Here is a 21,985-nt window from a genome sequence, read left to right as displayed (position 1 = left end):
TATTTCTTTAATGCTAAATGTTTATTATTTTTCGATCCGCGCACCTGCTTTATATCATTCTTTCTTATTCGATAATTTCAAAAAATAGCATTTAATATATAGGTATTTTTTTAATAGTTCTGATTTTTTTTTGGTTTGTCATAGGGTTTGGAATTATTTTTCCAGGGCCCGGGATTGTGTATATTCATACATTATGTATTTACACAAATAGTTAACGAAATATAAAATATTTCCATTTCTAAAGAAATATTGCACCAACCCTAATATGATGGAATGAGCTGACTTTTATACCAAAGAAGAAAAGGAAGGAAACCTTTTGATCGATTTAAAATATGAATGATAATGACATTTCACATAAAGATTTCTAGCAAGTTCATCATTCCAAATCGAAGTTTCACTTTGAGATGAATATATGACAATGGCGAGCAAAAGTGAAAATCGTATTTTTTTATATAACATCTATCTATCTACCTACCTGTTTCTTAAAAAAGGCATTTAAGAAATTTCTCGAAACAAGTTTCATTTCGACCTCTCTTCGTTTCGAATTCTATTGTTAGAAAACCAGTTTCGTTTCAAATTGATAATGGCTACCAAAAATAAAAATAAGGCGCCATCAAATAGTCCAAAGATCTACGAAATCTATCTAAATAAGCAAAAATGAAAATGGTGTGCAAATATGTATGAAAAAATATACGAAACTAATAAAAAATAGAAAATTTGAATTATTCAAAAACAGATATAGTATGCATAAAACCAAAACATTCCCCTTTTTTTTTTTTGACAATCACTAGCTGGTATCGATCACAATATGCATCAAATAGAAATCATGGCTAAGTGTCACGGTCAACGAACGTGTTTGTTAAAAGTTGATGTGGTGAAAGTATTTTTCATCATTTCGGCGATAGCAAGTTCCGTTCTTTATACCTATACATACATATGTACACTGTTTCTAGAAAATGCAGCAATTCAACATCGTCAATAACTCCTACATTCATATTAGAATACAAAATGTGTACTGAATTTGTACCTAAAAAAATACGTACGTATGTTCTCTGTGAAGTTACACTTTTCACTAACTTATAGAAATTGTAGGAAAATAACTGTATTAACAAAATATTATAATTCGGTATAAATTAACACGTTATTCATAAACTGATTATGAACTATTGAAATTTCATAACGATTATTATAGTAATTAGTAAATGATCAATGTAAATAGTGATGACGATGTAAATTATTAAACAGCTTCAACATAATTTGGCGACCGAAAAACCGTTTCTGAAGCGTTAAATGGATTCAGAGATCGAGCGTTTCGGTCTGGAGTTTTTGGATTTCGTTTTGCTCGAAAAGTTACAAAAATAAGAAAAATTCACATTTACGATGATCTTCCAATTACGAAAAAAACGCTCACGACGACACGGTCGGCAGTTTTCTTTTTATAACTTTCATGTCGTGCAGCCTCAAAAATTCAACTTCTTCTTTATTAGAATGTTACGTAGTTAAAAAAGTTAAATGTTCTACTGAATGAACAACAATTTTCTACAATAATATACCTTATCTAGATAGGATTCAAAATAAAATAAAAAAATGATCAAAAATCGTGTATTAAAATATAAAATATACAATTTTGAGATAAATGCATTATATTGATATACATATATTTATTTTCCTATAGCATTTGTATATTCATATTTGAATTTGTACTTTTACATACATACATGATAGTATAGATAAGAAATAAAAAAATATAATTATTCACATATACATACTTTATGTGTACATATATATTACAATGAAATTATAATTACACTGACGTTTCATTTCCGATTACGCATTCACCAAGAATAGTTATGGTTTCAATATAGAAATTATATATTCACAGTGAAATTATAATTTTTGAGAGTTGACTGATAGTTTAATACAAACTTAATATTATCTTATGTACTGCTTTAAAATTCAATAATTCATTGACATATCATGATTAAAATTATCCAGATGACGCTATTTCTTTTACCCGTATATATTTTGACCACCAAATACATGGCTCAAACCGAATAAAATAAAAATGAGTCGCAAAATCATTAGTGTCTTCTATAATATCTGGGTCACTATAAAATAATTCATGCAAAAATTCATTCAAAAAGTAAAGCAAGTGAAATCACTTTTATAATAAAACAACAAAAATTTGAACAATTTTAGATGACATATCCCAGGAAATGTTTTAAAGAATGATGGATAGCATCATTCTAGCTATGTATGTAGTTTAAGTTAGGCCTCTGATTTCGTATGATAGCTGTCAACATTTAAGTCTTATACATTTTGTATTTTAATATCACAAAAAGACTATATATTTTTTTTAGCATTTATCATTCGTTTCCCTAATATTGAGAAATGAACTAGTAACTTTTTTTAGATCCATACTGAAATAGGGAAATTATAATTTCACTAACGAAATATTAATAACAAATCACCGACATAAATAATTTCATTGTAACATATGTATATACTAATTATACATACTTAAATTTTTATAATAAATCCTGTGCAATATTTTTCAATACAAAATTTCAACTACATAGATATAATATATTAATGTTTTAATAAAATACAAAAATTGGTCAAATTGTCCCGTCAATAGAATTTTTCATTATCTTGCAATTTTACGCATTGTTCACTGAGATCCCAAATTTTTTTAGCAAACTCAACATCTTTAGCCTGATCTGACATTGTTGCTATTTTACAATCGACAAAATATTCCCCTGAAACTTTTTCAATTTTGGGCGATGTCGCCAGATGTATAATAGTTTGAGCTCCCTCTTCAGGTGTCTGCAAAAAAAATTACATCAATATAAAAATGACACAAACATATACATATAATTTCAATATTGTAATTACTGACCTTATAGAACACTTTGATAAGACCATGCAAAGGAACTCTGAACCAACCGGGAAGGTTTCTAAATATTTCAGTCATAACAACTCCTGGATGCAACGAATTGGCAATGACATCTAATTATACATAAACAAATTGGATGTATAGTTTTTATATAAAATTTATTTACGATCATGTTATTTCAAGGTTTTGTTTTCTACCTGTTCCTTTTAGTCGTCGTGCAATTTCATTCGCAGTAATTATGTTACAAAGTTTACTGTTGCAATATACAACTGTATCCTTTGAACCCTTTTCCATGTTAATATCATCTAAGTCGATCTTTGCCCATCGGTGACCCATTGCAGACACATTTACGATGCGACTTGGAGCAGATTCTTTTATCCTACCTTTTTAACAAATATAATTTTCATTAATGTCATAGCTAAATTAACAGGAACCATGGTAATCGTTTTGAAAAACTTTATAATTATTTCATTATGGATTATAAATATTACATGTACATATGAGCCGTGTAGTTTCAAAACCAGATAGATCCATTTTTTTCAATTTTCATTTTATGTTATTTTTGTTAGGTCAAAATACGGATCCATATGTTGGCCAAGTAAGAAAGTTCAAAGCAATTTGCATCCTATTGAATTACTTAGTCAAGGTTTAAGGCTAAAGTCAAGGTTTGTTTCAAAATCAGATAAGTCTCGTAGTTATTGGTCAAAAGTGAAAATACAGTCAAGGATGTAAACATCTATGACCAGTTTATATAAAATATTAAAAAAATAATAATAAAAAAATTAAGCTAGTTATAAGTTTTTCCTTGTTCCTGGAAAATTTCTAAAAACTGACTTATCTGGTTTTGAAACTAGACGGCTCATATGTAGATATTATATTATTACAGCTTGAATCAAAACTTTTCTCTTCAAAATATTTTTCTGAATTTTTAAATAAATTTTGACCCTTGTAATTTTATTTGTATTATTATATTAGATTAAAAGGAATTTTGATTGAACCTTTTTTATTTATTTAATAATCTGTTTATGTAAATATTCGTAAAATTTATCTATTGATATTTTATTGAATATTATGTAGATTTACTTTTATTTTAATATATGTACATTTTCTATTCTTAATATCAAAAATACATTAAACTAATAACCAATATTGGGCTCATCTACATATATATGGCTTTTTGTTACTAGACTCTTTTTTATTTTTAATTATAGCTCAATTTTGATCTACGGTCACAAATTTTCTTGACAACCCAAAAAACAAAAATCAACATAAAATGATTTTGAATGAAAAACTTTATAAAATGATGAATTTCGGTATCTTCCAAAAAATACAACGCCAAATCAGACAACGAATCGTAGGAGGGGATGTGAAATAGTCACTTTTAAAGCATCTTATCTTCAAATAACCTTTTAAAAACTCATCTTCTAAACTACATACATATGTACATAGGTTTCACAACAATGCATGATGTCAATGACAACATAATATTATGTGATTCCTTTTTTATAAATATGATTATATTTACATATATACATTTTTGATTTATTTTTTGTGTAAAAGAAAACGCGATTTCAGCTTAACTCTTTTTAGATTTTTCTTCAGAACTTTTATGAATGAGTTTGTATGGAAATAAATAATTCATTATATAGCATTTCGCTTTATGGGAAACTTTTTACAAGTGTATCTCAGCTGTGAAGTGAGGTATTGGTTTATAGTTATAGTTGAATATGAAATCATTATATTTACCCAAAAGTAAATTTGTTAAAAGGAATGGACCAAAATGGTTAACTTGGAGTCCTAAATGATTTCCATCTTCAGATTTTTGATCTCCTAAACCAGCTGCCCCAGCATTATTGACAAGGATGTGGATTTTGCTTTCCGTGGCTAAAATATCTTTCGCAAAATTTCTAACAGATGTCAATGAAGCGAAATCCACCTTTTTGGCCTGAAAAATATTCATATGATACAAAAATACCTTTATATGTGTACATACATATTAAACGCACATAAATACTAACAAAAACTTGATCATTTCCTGTTTCCATAATGATAGTATTTTTAGCTGCTTCAGCTTTTGTCATATCTCGACATGCTAAAATCACCTTAGCGCCTCTTCTTGCAAAATCTTTTGCAGCTTCATAACCAATTCCTAAAACAAAAAAAAAGCATATGTAATCCAAAATAAATTTTAGAATGTGCAACGCAATGGTGACTTAAAATATTGGAAGATAAATAAAATGATGAATTGCTGACGCTAAATTCGTAATGCACACTTTTCTACAAAATTATCCAATACCAAATGAATGATTTACCCATGAGTAATGTCACATATATATGTAAGTGGCATTATGTAACATTTTTCTTCACAAATATGTATAATTGCCTTGATAGTAAATTTTTAGATAACACATTATTTTATGTTCTTATTTGTACAAAGCATAATGATTTGTATTTTTATACAGATTTCAATTATAATAATACAACATAAAATAAAACACACATGTATTATATATTTTTCATTTGTAATATTCTTCAAAAATAATTATGTATGACGAAGTTCTAAACAGTATCTTCTATCAATGTCCAAGTCTACTATCAATGTCCAAGGTCATAGTATTACACAACATACACATATACAATTAATTAATTAGTCGACCTTTTTTTATATAATAAACTAGTGGTCTTACCCGGATTCACTCGGTATTTGTAATATAAACCGATTAAACATGGCCAGTCTAATAGTAAACATTTTATTAAATTTATTTTATTTGAATATTCATTTGTTTGTTTATTAAATTGAACGTCACGAATTCTACGAACCAACAATAGTTATATAGTCACATACAAAGTCTCTTTCGAAATTATATATTAGATTAGTCAGTATTTAGTGACTAATTCTTACAAGCGTCACTGACAATTTGGTTATATAATTATTGTAGTATTTATTTTAACATCTATGATCAAAGTCCTTTTTTGCATTCATATAACGAATTCATAATTATAGAATATTAAATAATGCAAATTTTAGATTACGAATTTTATATCTTATGTAGACATACATACACATGTGCATATTTAATAAGTTGAAAAATTATATGAAAAAAATTCATTTGAATTATTTTATATCTTCTTTTAGGCCAAAGTCTGCTAATGAGAGTAACTATAATTTAGAAAATATATTTTTTATTTATTATTAGTGTTGGGCCCGTTGATATTTCAACGGATTGTTTTTGGAAAGGAATTGATACATGAATCACATTTGAGGCTATTGTCGCTAGCAGTTTCTATTAATCTATTCGCATCATCCCACACGTTTGTCCAGCCGTCCAAGTACAAATGAGCAATCACTTGCATTCTTATGAACTTCTGATATATATAGGGTCGCCAGGTGTTCTGGTATTACAGGTTTGTCCCAGTTTCAAGCCTCTCGTCCGGGCGTCCCGAAATGGCCTTACGGGACCGTCCCGAATGTCCCGGTTTTCGATAGCAGCTTATAGACTTTTCATTGTTTAGAAATACCAACCCCCCCGCAGTTATTAAACTGCAAAAAAATGCACGAGTCTCAATCACACCGTAGATCCACATCCATTGTTAAAAAAGCAAGAAAAGCGAGAACGAGAAAATCTTTTTTTTTTTCAATCTTCTTTGGCAATATGTAATTAATCTCATTAAATATTAAAATAACTAAATAAACTGGAAAAAGGAAATACTAGTTTAACCACTTAATCACCACGGGTTTTTAGACACCCATTCGATTATTTTATGTTTGTGTTTAGTGTCAACCCTTGACACTCTACCTCTTGAATATGTAATAAACTAAGGAAAAATATTGACTTTTTTCAATTTCATTAGTATCACAGGATATTTTTAGACGTCATTGTGAAGAAACCAAAATTAATTTTAATCATTGCGCGCTTGGTGATTAAGTGGTTAAAAAAGGAAGGATTTTAAATGTTATTTGTTAAGTTTACGCTTTTAACAAAGTTTTTTATTTAGGTAGGGGGGGGGGGAATATAATTAAAATGTCCCGATTTGGATATTTACAAATCAGGCAGCCCTAGATAAATATAATTTTTTTTTTTAAATCTTCATACTTGGTCAAGTATAAAAAACATTGTCAAGTATGTTATAACATAACACATACATCCCCACAGAAACAACCGCATTACCAACATTGAAAAATGGGATATTTACTATCGGAAAAATAGTAAAGTTACGTGTAGCAACGCCACTTTACCAGTTATTCAAATATTATTTGGGGGCTTTGGTGGATTTAGATAAGTGGCAATAAAAATGGTGGGATTAGTGTTGAAATTTCCGTAATGAAGCGGATGCACAGTTCATAGGTTTGGTAGTTGTAATTAATAATGATAATACCAGTGTTGGCGCCGGTGACGATGGCCGTTTTGGAAATGAGCTTGACGGAAGGGTCGGCTTTGCCGGAACTCATGGTTAAATAGATACGAGCAAAAACGGCCGCACCCACCAAGCCAGCCGCACCCAACACGCCGTAACTCTGACTGACGGATGACAACGCCGCAGACATCGCACTACGTACGTCCGAATGTCAACTGTCAAACGTTCTTCACATGTTTACCAACATTGCTGATTCTTCCCCCCTCTCACTTCGTACTTTCTTTCTCTTACGTCGCTTCTGCTCTCGTTTCAATTTTTCTCTTTCCGTATCGCTACTTTCGTTGCATAGTCGTGAAAAAGTTCTCTCCGAAAGTGTAGGTATGTTTCTGTAAATGATATGACGTCGAACCAAAAATCTTGAATTTGAACGAAAGGTGCATACTGTCAGTTGTAGAAAGAGGACGTTTGTATATTGGAGAGGTTCTGTTCGAGCTAAAAGCCCTCATGGCCGTTGGTTGTCCTCTTACGGCCTTCGGCCCTTTTTCCCACTTTTGCACCGACCATCTGTCAGTCGCCTTTTAGATTCCTTTCCATGGGTTCGTACGTCCGGTAATCCCGGCGTGGACCGCCAGATGTGACCCTATGGAGGATGAACGAATGAGACGACTGGCATGTTAATGCACGTGTTTATTATATGACAGCTAAAGGCAGAGTGAGTAGTGGCTCTCCGAACCCAGCCGAGTTGATTCCCACTCGCAGGAAGGCAACCAAACTCGACCATGTCGTATAAGCGAGCCGCCACAACCCCAGCCTCGATCACGGCGAGCTCTCATTGGCATTTGGAAGCCCTCCGAGGAGTCTGGCTTCTCCCGTAGTTCTCCCTTTCTTATGACCCTTACCGACTACGGCCAGCTTGACCACGTGTTCGACCCAAGCCTCGAACACGGCGAGCTCTCAGACGCTCACGAGCCGCCAACCAAGAAGTTGGTGGGCTGGTCGACCCTTCCTGACCAGCCAGCGTCTCATCCACAGCTTTCGCCATAAAGGGGCAGAGGCGCCGAGTATACTCCCCGGCTCCGCATCATACAACAAGTCATCAATAAACGAGGTCATAACCTTTACTCTTGTGTCTAATTCCTCCATCCCGCACCGTTCCAGAACGAGCTGGTCGACGAGAGACGACGATCACATACACAGTCGCTGTTCATCCATCTACAGTCTACACACACACACATACACCCCCGCAGCTATCGATTCAGGTTCCGTTGTCAATAATAAACTCGGTTGAGTTTTAATTAGGGCTGCCAGGCGTCCCGGTATTCCGGGATTGTCCCGGTTTCACGCCTCTGATCCCGGCGTCCCGAAAAAACTTTTCGCGACAGCCAAATGTCCCAGTTTTCGATTGCTGCTTATTGACCTTGTAATATATGTTATTAATTTCATTTAATATTAAAATTACTAAATAAACTGGAAAAAATAAAAGGAAATACTAGTTTATAAAAAGAAGGATCTTAGATGTAATTTGTTAAGTTTACGCTTTTTACATTTTTTTTTTATTAAGGGGTAGGGGCGGGGATACAACTAAAATGTCCCGGTTCGGATATCAATAAATCTAGCAGCCCTAGTTTTAATGGAGTTATTTATTTTTGAAAAGTACAAGTAAATATAAGTTTGGCGAAGGACCGTGGCGTGAATAGATTTTTCGACTTCTTGGAAGTATCTAAGTAAATTAACTAAAGAGTATATCTGCTGTGCGGGTACCTAAATCACCAGGTTGCTTATCAAAGGGGCCGTGATTCGGAGGTATTGAATTGTTGTTCGAGCTGTTCTTTCATTTCCATGAGATCATCTTTTTAGAGGGATCAAGGACGTCTTTTGGCGGGCAGATCATTAGCACGCGATTGGCCTCGTCTTAGATTTGATCAGGCCTTGCTTGTCATTTGACAAAATACTATGAATCTTAATCAAATCGATTATTCGTTATTACAACACACAAAAAGATAATAAATTGACATGTGTGAGCTATGGTCGTATATTACGGCGTTTAGTTAAATGTATGTGTGTCGCTGTCGTTGTCGAGTTGTCAGTAGGGGTGGACGAGTGAGTGAGTGAGCGAGTGAAAGGCGATGTGGTGAACGCGAGCAACGGCTGAAGAAGCTTCAGCTGAAGAAAAGCCGAGATGGAGGAGACGCTGGTGCTGGTGCTGCTGGCGCTGGTGATGCTCGTCGGCTCCTACATGGCCGGCAGCATTCCTCTCAACGTCAACATGTCCGAGGTCTACACACACATCACATCACATCACATACACACGCCGAACCGACTTTCACTTATTCGACATGCTTGTAAAGCCTCATTTCTCACTTGAAAAATCGCTGAAAACTATCACACCGTCTATGACGCGATTCAATATTTCACGTCGCATTTATTATTCATCAATGTCTCACTATTATACATATATACAATGATTATAATAAGAACATGTAAATGTATGTATTATGGAGATAGTCGAACTGAATGTTCGTACGATTGCTGAATATATTTAAGTAAGTTTCGTCACTCGGTCTGTTATTAAACAAACATGAGCTCATCTGCTGTGTATTCAAATAAAAAAAAAATAGTATTGAACATTCACTTATCCCATAAAAACTGATAAAATTTCATAGTAGTATATACATATGATACTATATTGACTCTTGACTTTTTATTTAAAAATATCTATTTTATGAATGATTTATTTAAAATATAAAAAAAATAAAATTGTATATTCAATATTTAAGTTTAGTTTGCGTATAGTAAATGTGGCAAATTACATTTCATACAATTATTTTCGTTGAGGGTTTTAGTTGTTATAAATTTTTATTCTTCGATTGACTAATAATTTTTTTTTATTCAAATTGTCGGTTAATATAATTATAAAGCATGCTCGACATATTTATGCAACATTTTGCATGAAATCACAATAAACATATTTGGTTAAAATCATCTGAGTCAACAAAAATTTTATTTGTATTTCTCAACATACATATGTATGTACATATATCCACGTAGACTCGTTTTAAAACATACGAAAAATTAAACAAATAAAGCCACAATTACATGCGGTATTATATTATAATGTACTAATATAAGTTCTTCATTGCTTTAGGACAAACTTAAAAAGGTGACAGTGCTAGGAGCGGGTCTCCTCGTCGGCACAGCCTTGGCCGTCGTCATTCCTGAAGGTGTCAGCGCACTCTTGCCCGATCCTCACGCTGCTACGCCCAAATCCTTAACTTCAACGGGTGATCACGAGCATCATGATCACGAACTCGGTCATGACCATGTTCACGAAGAGTCAAATTTGCACACTATTATCGGAATAGCATTAGTCCTTGGTAATCTAGTTTATAAATAAAAACACACATGTTTATGTACAACATATATCACTGTGCAATTTTAACGATTTCCCCATTTTCAGGTTTTGTATTTATGCTAGTCGTGGATCAAATTTCGTCAAATATGAATGATGTGCTCGGTGAGAAAAATGTAACGGCCATGATCGGACTCATCGTTCATGCAGCAGGTTCGTTTTTATTTTTATTATTATGCACGTGTTTTGAGACATTTGCTTTGCTGTTTTATGAAATGCGATTATTTTTATGTCGATAGCCGACGGAATCGCTCTCGGAGCAGCTGCCACAACATCACATGCTGATGTTGAAATTATTGTTTTCTTAGCAATTATGTTGCACAAAGCACCAGCTGCCTTTGGTCTTGTTACATTTCTTATGCACAAAGGCATAGAAAGGTAATTAATAATCACAATTCATCAATAATTTAATAAATTTAACGATTCTTATATTATAATGAAAATTGTTACAGGAATCGAATAAGAAAGTATTTGTTGGTGTTTTCGTGTGCAGCACCTCTTCTTACAATTTTAACATATTTTGGGATCGGCCAGGAAGGCAAAGAAACCTTAAGCTCCGTGAATGCTACTGGTGATTATCGATGAAATAATTTCTTACATTTTTTGTGCATAATTGTATTTTTAATGTGTATGATGTGATTGTAGGCATAGTGATGCTTTTTTCGGCTGGTACTTTCTTGTATGTGGCGACCGTCCATGTATTACCTGAACTAATGCAAGATAACCAGCATTGGCATTCACTTCCAACAACTGAGGGTCAACAACCCATCGCTCATGGTAAAGGTACTTTAAAGGGATCAGAATTCGTGATGCTGGTCGTCGGTGCCCTACTTCCCTTGCTACTTTCGGCAGGACACCATCATTGAATCTGAATTTATTAACAGTGATTAATAGACGATTTTATAGATGTAAGAAAATGTGATGTGTTTTCATTGTTATTATTATTAAAGTGTAAACTTATTTTTCATATTTATGAAAAAAACTATCCTATCTTATAAATATCTTTATATATGTCTATGTTAGATACTATTATATTTTTAATAGTAAATTAATGTTGGGAATGTATAGTGCCAATTTTGCTCAAAAATAATATTTTGCGTTGAGCTCAAATATTGATTTACCTGTTTCCATTCATCGAAGAACGATTTTTATTTAAAAATTACTTAACGCGCGTGATTTCGTGTGGTTTAAGAGATAAGAAATACAAACATGCACACACGATTTTTATTTTAATACATATGTACATGTTTATCATAAGTCGAATTATGTGTGTGATTGTGCACGTGTGCATTTCGTTAATGTCAGCTAAAATTATGCAGTACTCGGGAGTTTCTAGAGGTGTGTCGATATTGAATAAAGTGTTTATATTATTTATGTTTTATTTAGTAATATTTTGGAATTTCTGTTTATAATTTAATTTATTATGAAATTATTTGTGATATTGCTTTGAGCATATGCATTTTTACACGAATAAATGAAAATATACTTGGAAAAGAGAGTCATTTTAATAGACATTTATTTTTAATTGATATAAGATAACAACTTCCTCATATATAAACGTATTTATCAGTTTGAAGTTAATATATACAATTTTCTCGTATCTAAAGTATGTGTGATAAATAATATGCCTTTTCTTACAACTGAAGTTTTGGCCTTGAGTATGAGGAAAAATTCACTATATGATAAATTCTTGAAACCTAAAAATAGTTCTATTGTAGTGGAACACAATCATGTAAGTTCATCAGTTGCATGTAGGGAAGTATGACGACCTGCTTTTGTTTGAGATACGTATGAAGGAACAAGAGTACGCGTTGACATTGTATTTATCTACATCATATATGTCGGTCTCCGTGACGAGACAGAATGTTAAACGACAGAAAACGCAAATATCGGAAGGCAAAGATCGAAAATCGAAAGATCAAAAAAAAATGGTGCATGGTAAACGGTACATACTCACGTAATTTGCGCGAGCAGGATACAACAGGAACAAGAGGAACAGGCTTTTCCTCCCGTATTAATAAATAAGGAACAGCATGTTCCTGTTGTCTCCTGCTGGCGTAAATTAAGTGAGTATGTACCGTTTACCATGCACCATTTTTTTTTTTGATCTTTCGACTTAAGATCTTTCGATTTTCGATCTTTGCCTTCCGATATTTGCGTTTTCTGTCGTTTAACATTCTGTCTCGTCACGTAGACCCCATATATGTACATATGATGTGTCCATATCAGTGGCGTGCGCTAATATTCTCTCTCTTTTTGTCGTACAGCGTTACAGCCTTAACAGAACGGAATACAAGAGGAACATCCTGTTCCTCTTGTATCCTGCTCGTGCACATTAAGTAAGGCTGTACGACAAAAAAAGAGAGAATTTCAGCGCACGCCACTGGTCCATACTTTATAAATATGGAGACAAAAATTATACTGTGGGATCGTAGCGAAGAGTGAAATACTCTGGCAGTAGGCAAAGCGCACAATAAATTGAAAAAAAAACAATACCAGTACAAGAGCTGAAATGTTTATGTCTCCATTCAATACAACAGTGGCACCGTTAACACTAGCGATATCTACAACCACAGGTTGCAATATGGGAACTGGATATGGAAAATTTCATACATATCGGTGTAGATATTGCTAGTGTTAACGGTGCCAGTGAGAGAAAATGATAGCGTAACCCAAAGTGTGGTGAGTATGAAAAAAGTAGATGTATTTGATATATTTTAACGCTGGCCACACTAGTGAGTCAGTTTGAGTTGTCAGTGACAACACCAAAGTGTCAGTGGCGGCGGCAATAATCGGCTTTTTCGGGGAGGGGTTGGGGGGCGGAGGCTCGAGGGTGCATTCTTTTGCGGGTGTATTATCTTTACGTGGTAACTTTATAATCTGATTACGAATTCAACTACTTGATGGCCTCTACATTCACTTCCGCTTTGATACATAACCTATATTGAACATAGCAGACATTTGTTTTTTTTTTTTAGTTCCGTTTAGTTAATTCCGCTTTATACTTATTTTAAATTGTCAATGTAATATACCATTGCATATTTTCTTCACTTTACAACTTTTTCAAGCCATGTGTATTTTAAACATGTATTTCTATTGATTTAAATTTTCAGAATTTGTTTAGATACTACCTCCAGGAGTAAAAATGGAGATGTTGGACGCTAAGGATTTTCAGGTCGTTGATGGAAGATTGGTGACGAACTCTCATTCCACTACTAATGAGAGCTTGAACGAAGATGAGACCTCATGCATTATCCCACAATTTGATACTGAAACCGATTTATGTCAGTGTAATTTTTCAAACTAAGTCAATAATTATTGGATTTATTAAATTGTACTGAATTTTGTTTTCCAGCTCTAATGCAAGGTATTCAAGTACAGTCCCTTCAATCGGTGTTCCCCGAAGTATCTCATGATAACCATTTGAGCGATGATCAAATAAATTCGTTAGAAGGTTCTGAAGGTTGGGAATATTTTAATTTTATTTATCAAATATAAAATAAATATTTCAAGGTTATAGTTATTATTTATAAATTTTAGATGCTATTATACTGCAATTAATGGATATAAGAACAAGTTTATCACAGCTGCGTTCAATGTTAGAAAAAAGAACGAGCACTGTTTTGACAGATTATGAATTTTGGTTGCAAGATTCAAAAATGGTAACTAAAAATTTACAACCATTTTATGATTACAATAGTCGGCTTTACAATGCGTGTCTTATTTTTATATTTTTATTAATTGTTTCTGTAGTTAGAAAGCCATAAAACTTTAGTAGATCAATGTATCCGAGGTGAAGGATTTGTGCAAGTAAATATACAAATCAAGCCTTTGCTGAAGAGAATAAATATCATAGATGTTTTAAAGCCCGATGAAGAATATTTAGAACCGGATGAAATGCCGACATATGGTGATGAGGTTCCTTCAATTGAAGAAGATATTTCTATTGCCAATGCGAATGAAATAAGTTTGTACAATTTTTTCGATTTTTTGATTTAAGTTGCAATTTTGTTATGTTAATTCGAATGAAATAAAATTTTTATTTTAGATAGTTCCGATTCATTAGCACTTTCTCCAAAAAACCAAAGAAGTTCTAATAATCAAGATGAAACCACTACTAAAAAAGGTACGCCTTCTAAAATGGTAAAATGGGCTGTGGACGCTCGTTTCAAAGCTGATCAACTTAGATTAAACATTCCGGAAGATCCTCGTTTTTGGTATGAAAAATTTATTTTTGTTGTACGTTGGTAATATAAATTTCAATGAAGAATGAATGATTTTTTAATAACTTCAGGAGTGTTCCTCAAGTAAAATATTGGATACAATGGGCAGTGAGACAGTTTAATTTAACTGGTATTAAATTATCTGACTGGAGTATATCAGGAAATGAATTATGTGCATTAACAATAGAAGAGTTTAGGTAACTTTTGTATTATTATGTTTTAATTAATAAAAATTATAATGTTTCTCATTTTTATTTAATTTTTTTTTCCAGAGCAAAATGTCCATCTGATCCAATAGATTTATTTTGGACTCATTTAGAATTACTTAGGAAATGTAAATTTATAGGTACATAATAAAAATACATAGATATTCAATGCTTATAAATATCTTTACATTTTTCATTTAAAATTTATTTTTTACCAATTTTCAGCCGTTGTTCAGAGTGAGGAATCAGAAGAAGGTGGAGATTCGGAAGAATTGTCACCATCAGCCATCAAAAAGAAACCAAAAATAAATGTAAATACTAAAACAAAAAAAATCAAACCATTATTTGTATCCTCTTTTTTTATAATACTCTTTTTTTTCTAGCAACCCATTATTATAAATAGTACATCATCTGTACCGCAATTTTATTCAACGACTACACGTTCTGGTAATAATGGTCAGATACAACTGTGGCAATTTCTTTTGGAATTACTAACTAGTTCTGAACATACTAATGTCATTCAGTGGATAGGTAAATAATACACATTGTACACATGATGATATTTCAACAATTTTTACTATATGTAATTTTATTTCTATTGTTTTATTAATTAGGAGGCAATGGTGAGTTTAAATTGCAAGATCCTGAAGTAGTTGCTAGGCTTTGGGGGCAAAGAAAAAACAAACCTACCATGAATTACGAGAAATTATCAAGGGCTCTTAGATATTACTATGACGGTGACATGATTGCAAAAGTGCACAACAAGAGGTTTGGTATTTTTCGGTTGTCTCCCCATGTGTATTGTGTATTGTTATTTGAAATTTAATTGAAAATTTCCAAATTTCAGATTTGTTTACAGATTCGTATGTGATTTAAAACAATTAATAGGCTACGATGCAAGCGATTTAGCGAGATTGGTTAATGTAGGCAGTTCTAATTCGACAGTAAAACAGCAAACTCACCCGTTTCCATTCACTTGGTGTTAAAATAGCTTCTTGAGATATATAATATGTTTACACACATGTCCATATGCATCAGTGGTGTGCCGTGCATTTGCAATTCATGTGAAATTTGAACCAAGTCGAACGTAGACACTATTTGTAAGTGTCAAGAGTCGAATAGTTGAGATAGCAGATTGGATTCGGTTCGAGATATGCTTAAAGCGCAAGTATGGACGACGCGCCACTGATAAGCATATGTATTATGTGTAGTTAAAGTATGAAATTCTATTAAAAAAACGAATTTTTGAATATTTTTCTATTTTTGTATTTTAAACATTTTAAGAATATTTACTACATACATATAGAGAGTTTATAATATCATATATTTATTAGTACATACTTATTAACATTACTTTTCTTTATGTTCAAAGCAAATTTTGTATTTTTACATGGGTATGTTTAATATTACATATGTATTTGTTTAAGTGAAAAGCATAGAGTTCTCAAATATGTATTTTTAAAAATATTCTTACATTGGCTTGGCAAGTTAAGTTTTATTAACTGAAAATATCTATCGAGTTCATTTTATTTTCAATAGGCACCCATTTCTCGGGGGATGCCGTTGGTATATTATAAATATTAATATTAAAATTTTAAGTTAATTTTAATATTCATAATCTTTTTTCTCTATAGTATATAAAATTAGTATATTTTAAATTGATTTTATACCCTTAATTTTATAGCATTTTGAACTATATGAAGTGCAGAAGTATGTATGTATGTATGGTCCTAAATTAATTTGTATTTCAATTAAAGTAATCATCCATACATATATATGCATATCAATACTGTAATCCCTTATTTTTCGAGAATTTTTATTTGTGGTGCTAAAGAAAAAATAATGTGCGTCTTTTTTTAATAATGTAATACATGCTTTGTTTTCATATTTTTTTAACTGAATATAAATTGGGGGTATTTTTTTGGGAATCCTAATTCCAAAGCATAATTGCATGATTACTGTATACTTTAATTTTAGTTTTAGTTTGTGAATATAAATACGTATACATGCATATATATTTTACATTGTGATGCCATTATTGCCTTTACGCATATTAGTTTAATAATAAAATTTTTCGCTTTTTACTTAAGTATATTATTATATAGTAATTAGTTATTGTTACCCGAGCAATGTTTTCAACCTGATATTTTCAAAAGATAATTTTTTTTTGTGTACAATACATAAATTGCAAAGTACATATGTATTTATATTTTTCGACTATTAAATCATAGAAGTACATATGTACATATATTATATATATAATACTATTTACAATATTGAAAATAAATCATAAATTCAGTTATTTTTTCAAGTTGATTATAAAAGAATATTTTAACAATAAAATTTTATTAAAAAATGGTTTGTTATTTTTGAACTTTTATTTTTATACCCATTGTGGTTTTTTTGGTAATTGATTTGGCAGTTGTTTTTTGATAGCATACAGTATCCGTTTACATCATTTCCTCCTGATGATGATTTGAAATGTATGAAACTTTTGGTGAGTAAAATAATTTTAAAAACACGTATATTTCACGTACCTATATGAAGTTTAATCAAAATTATTAAACGTGTTTTTTGGAAACATTAAACAGGAAGTTGATCTATTAGAAAAAATTCGGACTTATTCATCTGGGGAAAATATTTCCGAAACATATCGAATAAAAAGCTGTAAAGATCCTGTGAAATTCTGTACAGATGTTAATGAAAATAATAATTTTGAATCTACGGATTCATCTTCTGATTCCACCGTGTATGAGAAATACAAGGATGAAATATTGACTGAAAACTCAATTATTCCTTTCCAAGATGAATTTTGGTAATCAAATACTCAAATAAATATGCCATTATTTTTTTTTCTTCATTATTATCTTATTTTGTTTATTTAAGTGAATACTGTGGATATATTTTAGAAGTACCTAATATTGAAATTGATAATTCCGCTGTAAAAATGTATGAAAAACTTGCGACAGTTAAAAATGAAATCCTGATTTATGATCTGAGTGTTCCTATTCAAGATGACTTTTGGTAATGAAATATTTACGTGATTTAAATCATGGTAATAGCTTCTCTGTCAATTATTTTAAATTTATCAAATTTGTTTAGCAAAAATTGTAAATACGTTTTAATAGAACCCAAATTTGTTGATTCTACCATATTAAACAAGTATGCAAATCTCGTATCAAACAATAATGAAATATGGATTGATGATCTATTTGTTCCAATCCAATATGAATTTCGGTAATGAAATTTTTTTTTTAATTTTGATATTTCTCTTCTTAGTTATCTTTAATTTATTTTTGTGTTTAGCAAAGTTGACCCAATACTTAAGCAAGTGAGCAACTCATGGATTCAAAAAATAAAGAATTTTTTTGTTTGGAAACAGTGGGTAGAATAGAAATTGAATTGGCAGAAAAATTAAAATTTTTTTCATTTTATTCATTTATTATTTAAATAAAAAACATGAAATAAAATTTGATCATACTTATTATTGCCCTACATTTGTTCAATTTCATTTAATTTTCTATAGTGTCGTGAATTGAAAAATTTAGGAATTTAAAATAAAAAAGGAAAATAACCTTATAGGTTTATAGGTTTACAGGTTTATTACCGTGAGTTGGCGCGAAGAAATGCACTTGTGTAGTGTCAGTGGATAGGTGTATAACGGTAATTGGACTATTCGTCACATTGGGGTGGTCACAAAGACAATTTTTGCCATGAAAATCGCGAATACACAATATTTGGCACTCAAGTTCTCGTTACTATGATAGTTATCGTTAGTATGATGGACTTTTCGGCTGCCAGATGTTCCGTTATAGAGATTTTAGTGACTTTGTGACGATTAATTTGTGACCAGTAATCACCGAACCGTGTAGAACATGCTGTCACACTGCATTTAATAATAAAGAATATCCTTGTAAAAAGACGCTCTGTCTCTTTTGCGCACATCTGTGTGAGTATGAGTTATACTCGAGCGTGAGGAAAAACAGAAAAATGAATAGAAAACGTGACGCTTTTTAAAAAAAATTATGACCAAAGTGATTCAAAATTTTGAGAGACAAAGTGGTCGGACCAACTGAGGTTTTCGCAATATAGCAAGGATCCCTGCGCTGCAAACGATTGCAAACCAAGCGGGCGCATGCTCATTTCATACTTTTGTCTCGGCTTTTGCCATTTTAAACTTGCCAGAAAGATCCAACTCAATTTTAAGAATTGCTAATCATCAATGTACATCGAAATGTCATCTGCGCAACCCCATGAATATCTCGTCTTTCGTACATGCTGAAATTCAAACAGTTAAAATGCAATCGAAATGAGCATGCAGCCGAGTGGTTTGCAATAATTTGCAGCAAACCCAGCAAGGATACCTTTCGATTATATTTCATTAAAATATCTGGCCGCTTAATATTACGCTAGGACCTGCAGTATCCGTTTGTTTGTATCGCAACTGTCAAAAACTAAACTGCGGTGATCTTTGATTCTATCATCCGGTGGCGGACAAGTTATGTGCCCAAATCAAAATGCATCCCACCGGTAAGTACACTAGTTAACATTATTAAATTGCAAGGATTTACACAATTTACCGCGGACGTACATAACCTCAAATGCCTTATTGCGCCATTCGAATATATGCACTGTGAATTGTGCAAACAATAAATTCACATTTAAATATCTAATGCACACGCTAAATAAGTGCATGATTGTACCCACTAATACAATTTGAGAAAAATATACAAAATAATGTTATTTATGTTTTTTTTTTTTTAATTAATATTAATCAAGGTAACCATTCGTACTGTTTTTACAAGTACAGTACTGGTTTTTTTAGTATCTATCCTGGTAAGTCGTGAGATATAACCAGTACACTTTTTTTTAAGTCTTCAGCGAAATATGGTCTTCTACAAAAATATTGGCAAATTAGTCAAATATTGTCTTTGTTTACCATGAACATATATGCATCTGCCGAAGAACTTTTTTCTTCGATGAAGAATATATGGTCCAGTGATAAAACGCAATATTGAATGCAAAAACTCTAAAATGTTTCCTTATCGATAAGAATAATTTTAACCAGTTCTGTGTAGAATTATATAAGAGCATCAAATAAAATCAATTATTAGTTTTTAGTTAGTTTTTAATAATGGAAGTACTATGTACTTATTTAGAATTTTTTTTTATATAACGTCCTGGTTTTCAATTCGAAAAAAACGGTCACCTTATTATATTTATTTATTTATTTAAAGTTTGGACCATTGTGGCATTACAGGAATTCCTAATGCGCCATAATCGTCAAGAATATAACAGAAAATAAACAAAACAATAACTATGTATAGACATTATTATTTTAACTTAATATTAATATACATACAACATAGCAACTGGTAATATACATATGTATTGTTTTACTATTAATAAATTTTATACATGTAGATTTGCGTTGTATACAGTCAAATAGTGTGGGTCGACTCGTATAGATTTGTTTCATTAGGTCTAAATTTGACATTTTCTATAAACTGCCTAATAAATTATTTATATAACTTATTAGGCAGTTTATAGAAATAGAAAGAAAAGGTAGGCCGATACATTCGCCGACAACAGTTTTTCAGAAAAGCTTTCACATGATCGTAAATTGACAATGCGAAGTACATATTATATATACCTATACCCAGTGGCGGCTCGTCCATACGCACTGCGGTACTGCAGCACCCCCAAGGAAATTGAGAAAAATTTAATATTATTATATACGTAAATGTATGTATATTATATGAAAATATCTACTATTTAAGCGTGTATTAAGCTCGCCCGCACACCGATACATCATATAATGAGCATACATCGCGGTACTAATATCAGAAAGTGAGGCATCGTTTATGATTTTGTGCAGTACGGTTTTCGATGGAATTGCTCGAGTGGGCGAAGGAGGGGCGCGGGGGCAGCTAGAAGCTTGGTCCGTACTGCACTCCCAACAGTGCCATGTATACACATTTCTTGTTGCGTTCGTGTGCGCTCGACACGCTCCTCACTTTTCCTCATTTCTTCTGCACCTTTTGTCTTTCTTTCTACACCTCTTACACTTTCTACCTTTCTACACTTCCTTCTACACGTCACTCTAAGTATTTAAGATGGTATAAAAATCAAGAGAAGCCGAGCCAATGTTTTCAAGAACTTAAATATTCTTCCGAAAATACTGATAAAACAATAACAGATTCTACCAATATACTGAATACACTTTTTTATTTTAGTTAGAACTTTTTCACAAGTTAATGCCGCATGTAGAAATTATTTATAACCAAATTCAATCTAGTAATATCGATGCATTTTCAATTAAAGAAAACTTAAAAAGTTTTACTAATGTCATTATACAAATACGAGAAAAAATAGAAGCCAAAAATATGTGATGCATATACATATTATCGCACATATTATAGAAACCAAAAATATGTGCGATGTCATTATTAAGGATATAAAAGAAAGATATCCTTTTTCTAATCAATTAAAAGCTGTGAAATTATTTAATAAAGAAAATTTTGAAAAGTACTGAAAGAAAATGCCAATGAAAGATCTACTACTAACCGTTGAATCATATCCAATGCTAGATAAAGAAAAACTTCAATCTGAATTAGAAGTGTTTTACTCAAGGAAAGAAATGCATAGTATTAACGATTTCTTAATATTTTTAAAACTTATTTTTGCAATCAATTTATGCAAAGTTCGTGTGGAAATAGCAAAACTTATTCAAATTTTGCTTACAACTTCAACTATCTCTGAGCCAGAACGATGTTTTTCATCAATAAATAGAATAAAGACATACATATACGAGTATAAGAAACACAATGGTTCAGGAAAGATTGACGGCTTTGTCTATGCTGTCAATTGAAAAAAAATGATTATGAACAGTAAA

At 31.7% G+C, this 21,985-nt stretch overlaps 4 protein-coding genes across 7 annotated transcripts in view; 3 read left to right on the top strand and 1 right to left on the bottom strand.

Moving 5' to 3' along the window:
- The window catches only part of Zip102B (Zinc/iron regulated transporter-related protein 102B), a 31,168-nt gene extending 19,137 nt beyond the window's left edge, over positions 1-12,031 (top strand). Inside the window, exons 2-7 of the mRNA XM_077445122.1 lie at positions 7,885-9,527; positions 10,398-10,626; positions 10,710-10,814; positions 10,901-11,039; positions 11,114-11,232; positions 11,307-12,031. Coding sequence (XP_077301248.1) covers positions 9,432-9,527; positions 10,398-10,626; positions 10,710-10,814; positions 10,901-11,039; positions 11,114-11,232; positions 11,307-11,527 — 909 coding nt within the window. The 5' untranslated portion in view covers positions 7,885-9,431 and the 3' untranslated portion in view covers positions 11,528-12,031. The remainder of the gene's footprint in view (positions 1-7,884; positions 9,528-10,397; positions 10,627-10,709; positions 10,815-10,900; positions 11,040-11,113; positions 11,233-11,306) is intronic.
- Positions 1,587-7,555, bottom strand: LOC143921746 (retinol dehydrogenase 11-like). Its single transcript, XM_077445120.1, has 6 exons — positions 7,274-7,555; positions 4,915-5,045; positions 4,643-4,841; positions 3,094-3,279; positions 2,900-3,009; positions 1,587-2,826 (listed from the first exon to the last, which is right to left on the bottom strand). The coding sequence occupies exons 1-6, from the start codon at positions 7,440-7,442 to the stop codon at positions 2,632-2,634; spliced, it is 990 nt and encodes a 329-aa protein (XP_077301246.1). The 5' UTR covers positions 7,443-7,555; the 3' UTR covers positions 1,587-2,631.
- A 1,344-nt stretch (positions 12,032-13,375) lies between the features above and the next one.
- Ets97D (DNA-binding protein Ets97D) lies at positions 13,376-16,859 on the top strand. 4 transcript variants are annotated; one of them, XM_077443820.1, is made up of 12 exons: positions 13,376-13,528; positions 13,775-13,945; positions 14,017-14,124; positions 14,202-14,323; positions 14,415-14,628; positions 14,710-14,878; positions 14,956-15,081; positions 15,157-15,230; positions 15,316-15,401; positions 15,474-15,621; positions 15,705-15,858; positions 15,938-16,859. In XM_077443820.1, exons 2-12 carry the CDS (start codon positions 13,807-13,809, stop codon positions 16,074-16,076), a joined length of 1,479 nt encoding a protein of 492 aa, XP_077299946.1. In that variant the 5' UTR covers positions 13,376-13,528; positions 13,775-13,806; the 3' UTR covers positions 16,077-16,859. The 4 variants fall into 4 exon arrangements, with proteins under 4 accessions (XP_077299946.1, XP_077299947.1, XP_077299949.1 ...); XM_077443821.1 differs by having other exon boundaries at positions 13,396-13,510; XM_077443823.1 differs by having other exon boundaries at positions 13,399-13,510; positions 14,415-14,632; positions 14,714-14,878.
- A 2,565-nt stretch (positions 16,860-19,424) lies between these two features.
- The window catches only part of LOC143920801 (beta-1,3-glucosyltransferase), a 29,293-nt gene continuing 26,732 nt past the window's right edge, over positions 19,425-21,985 (top strand). Inside the window, exon 1 of the mRNA XM_077443766.1 lies at positions 19,425-19,620. Coding sequence (XP_077299892.1) covers positions 19,608-19,620 — 13 coding nt within the window. The 5' untranslated portion in view covers positions 19,425-19,607. The remainder of the gene's footprint in view (positions 19,621-21,985) is intronic.

This window comes from Arctopsyche grandis, chromosome 13, assembly GCF_051622035.1.
Source record: "Arctopsyche grandis isolate Sample6627 chromosome 13, ASM5162203v2, whole genome shotgun sequence".
Lineage (NCBI taxonomy): Eukaryota > Metazoa > Arthropoda > Insecta > Trichoptera > Hydropsychidae > Arctopsyche > Arctopsyche grandis.
The sequence above is the reverse complement of the archived record's forward strand: the minus strand, read 5'-3'. Positions and strand labels throughout refer to the sequence as shown.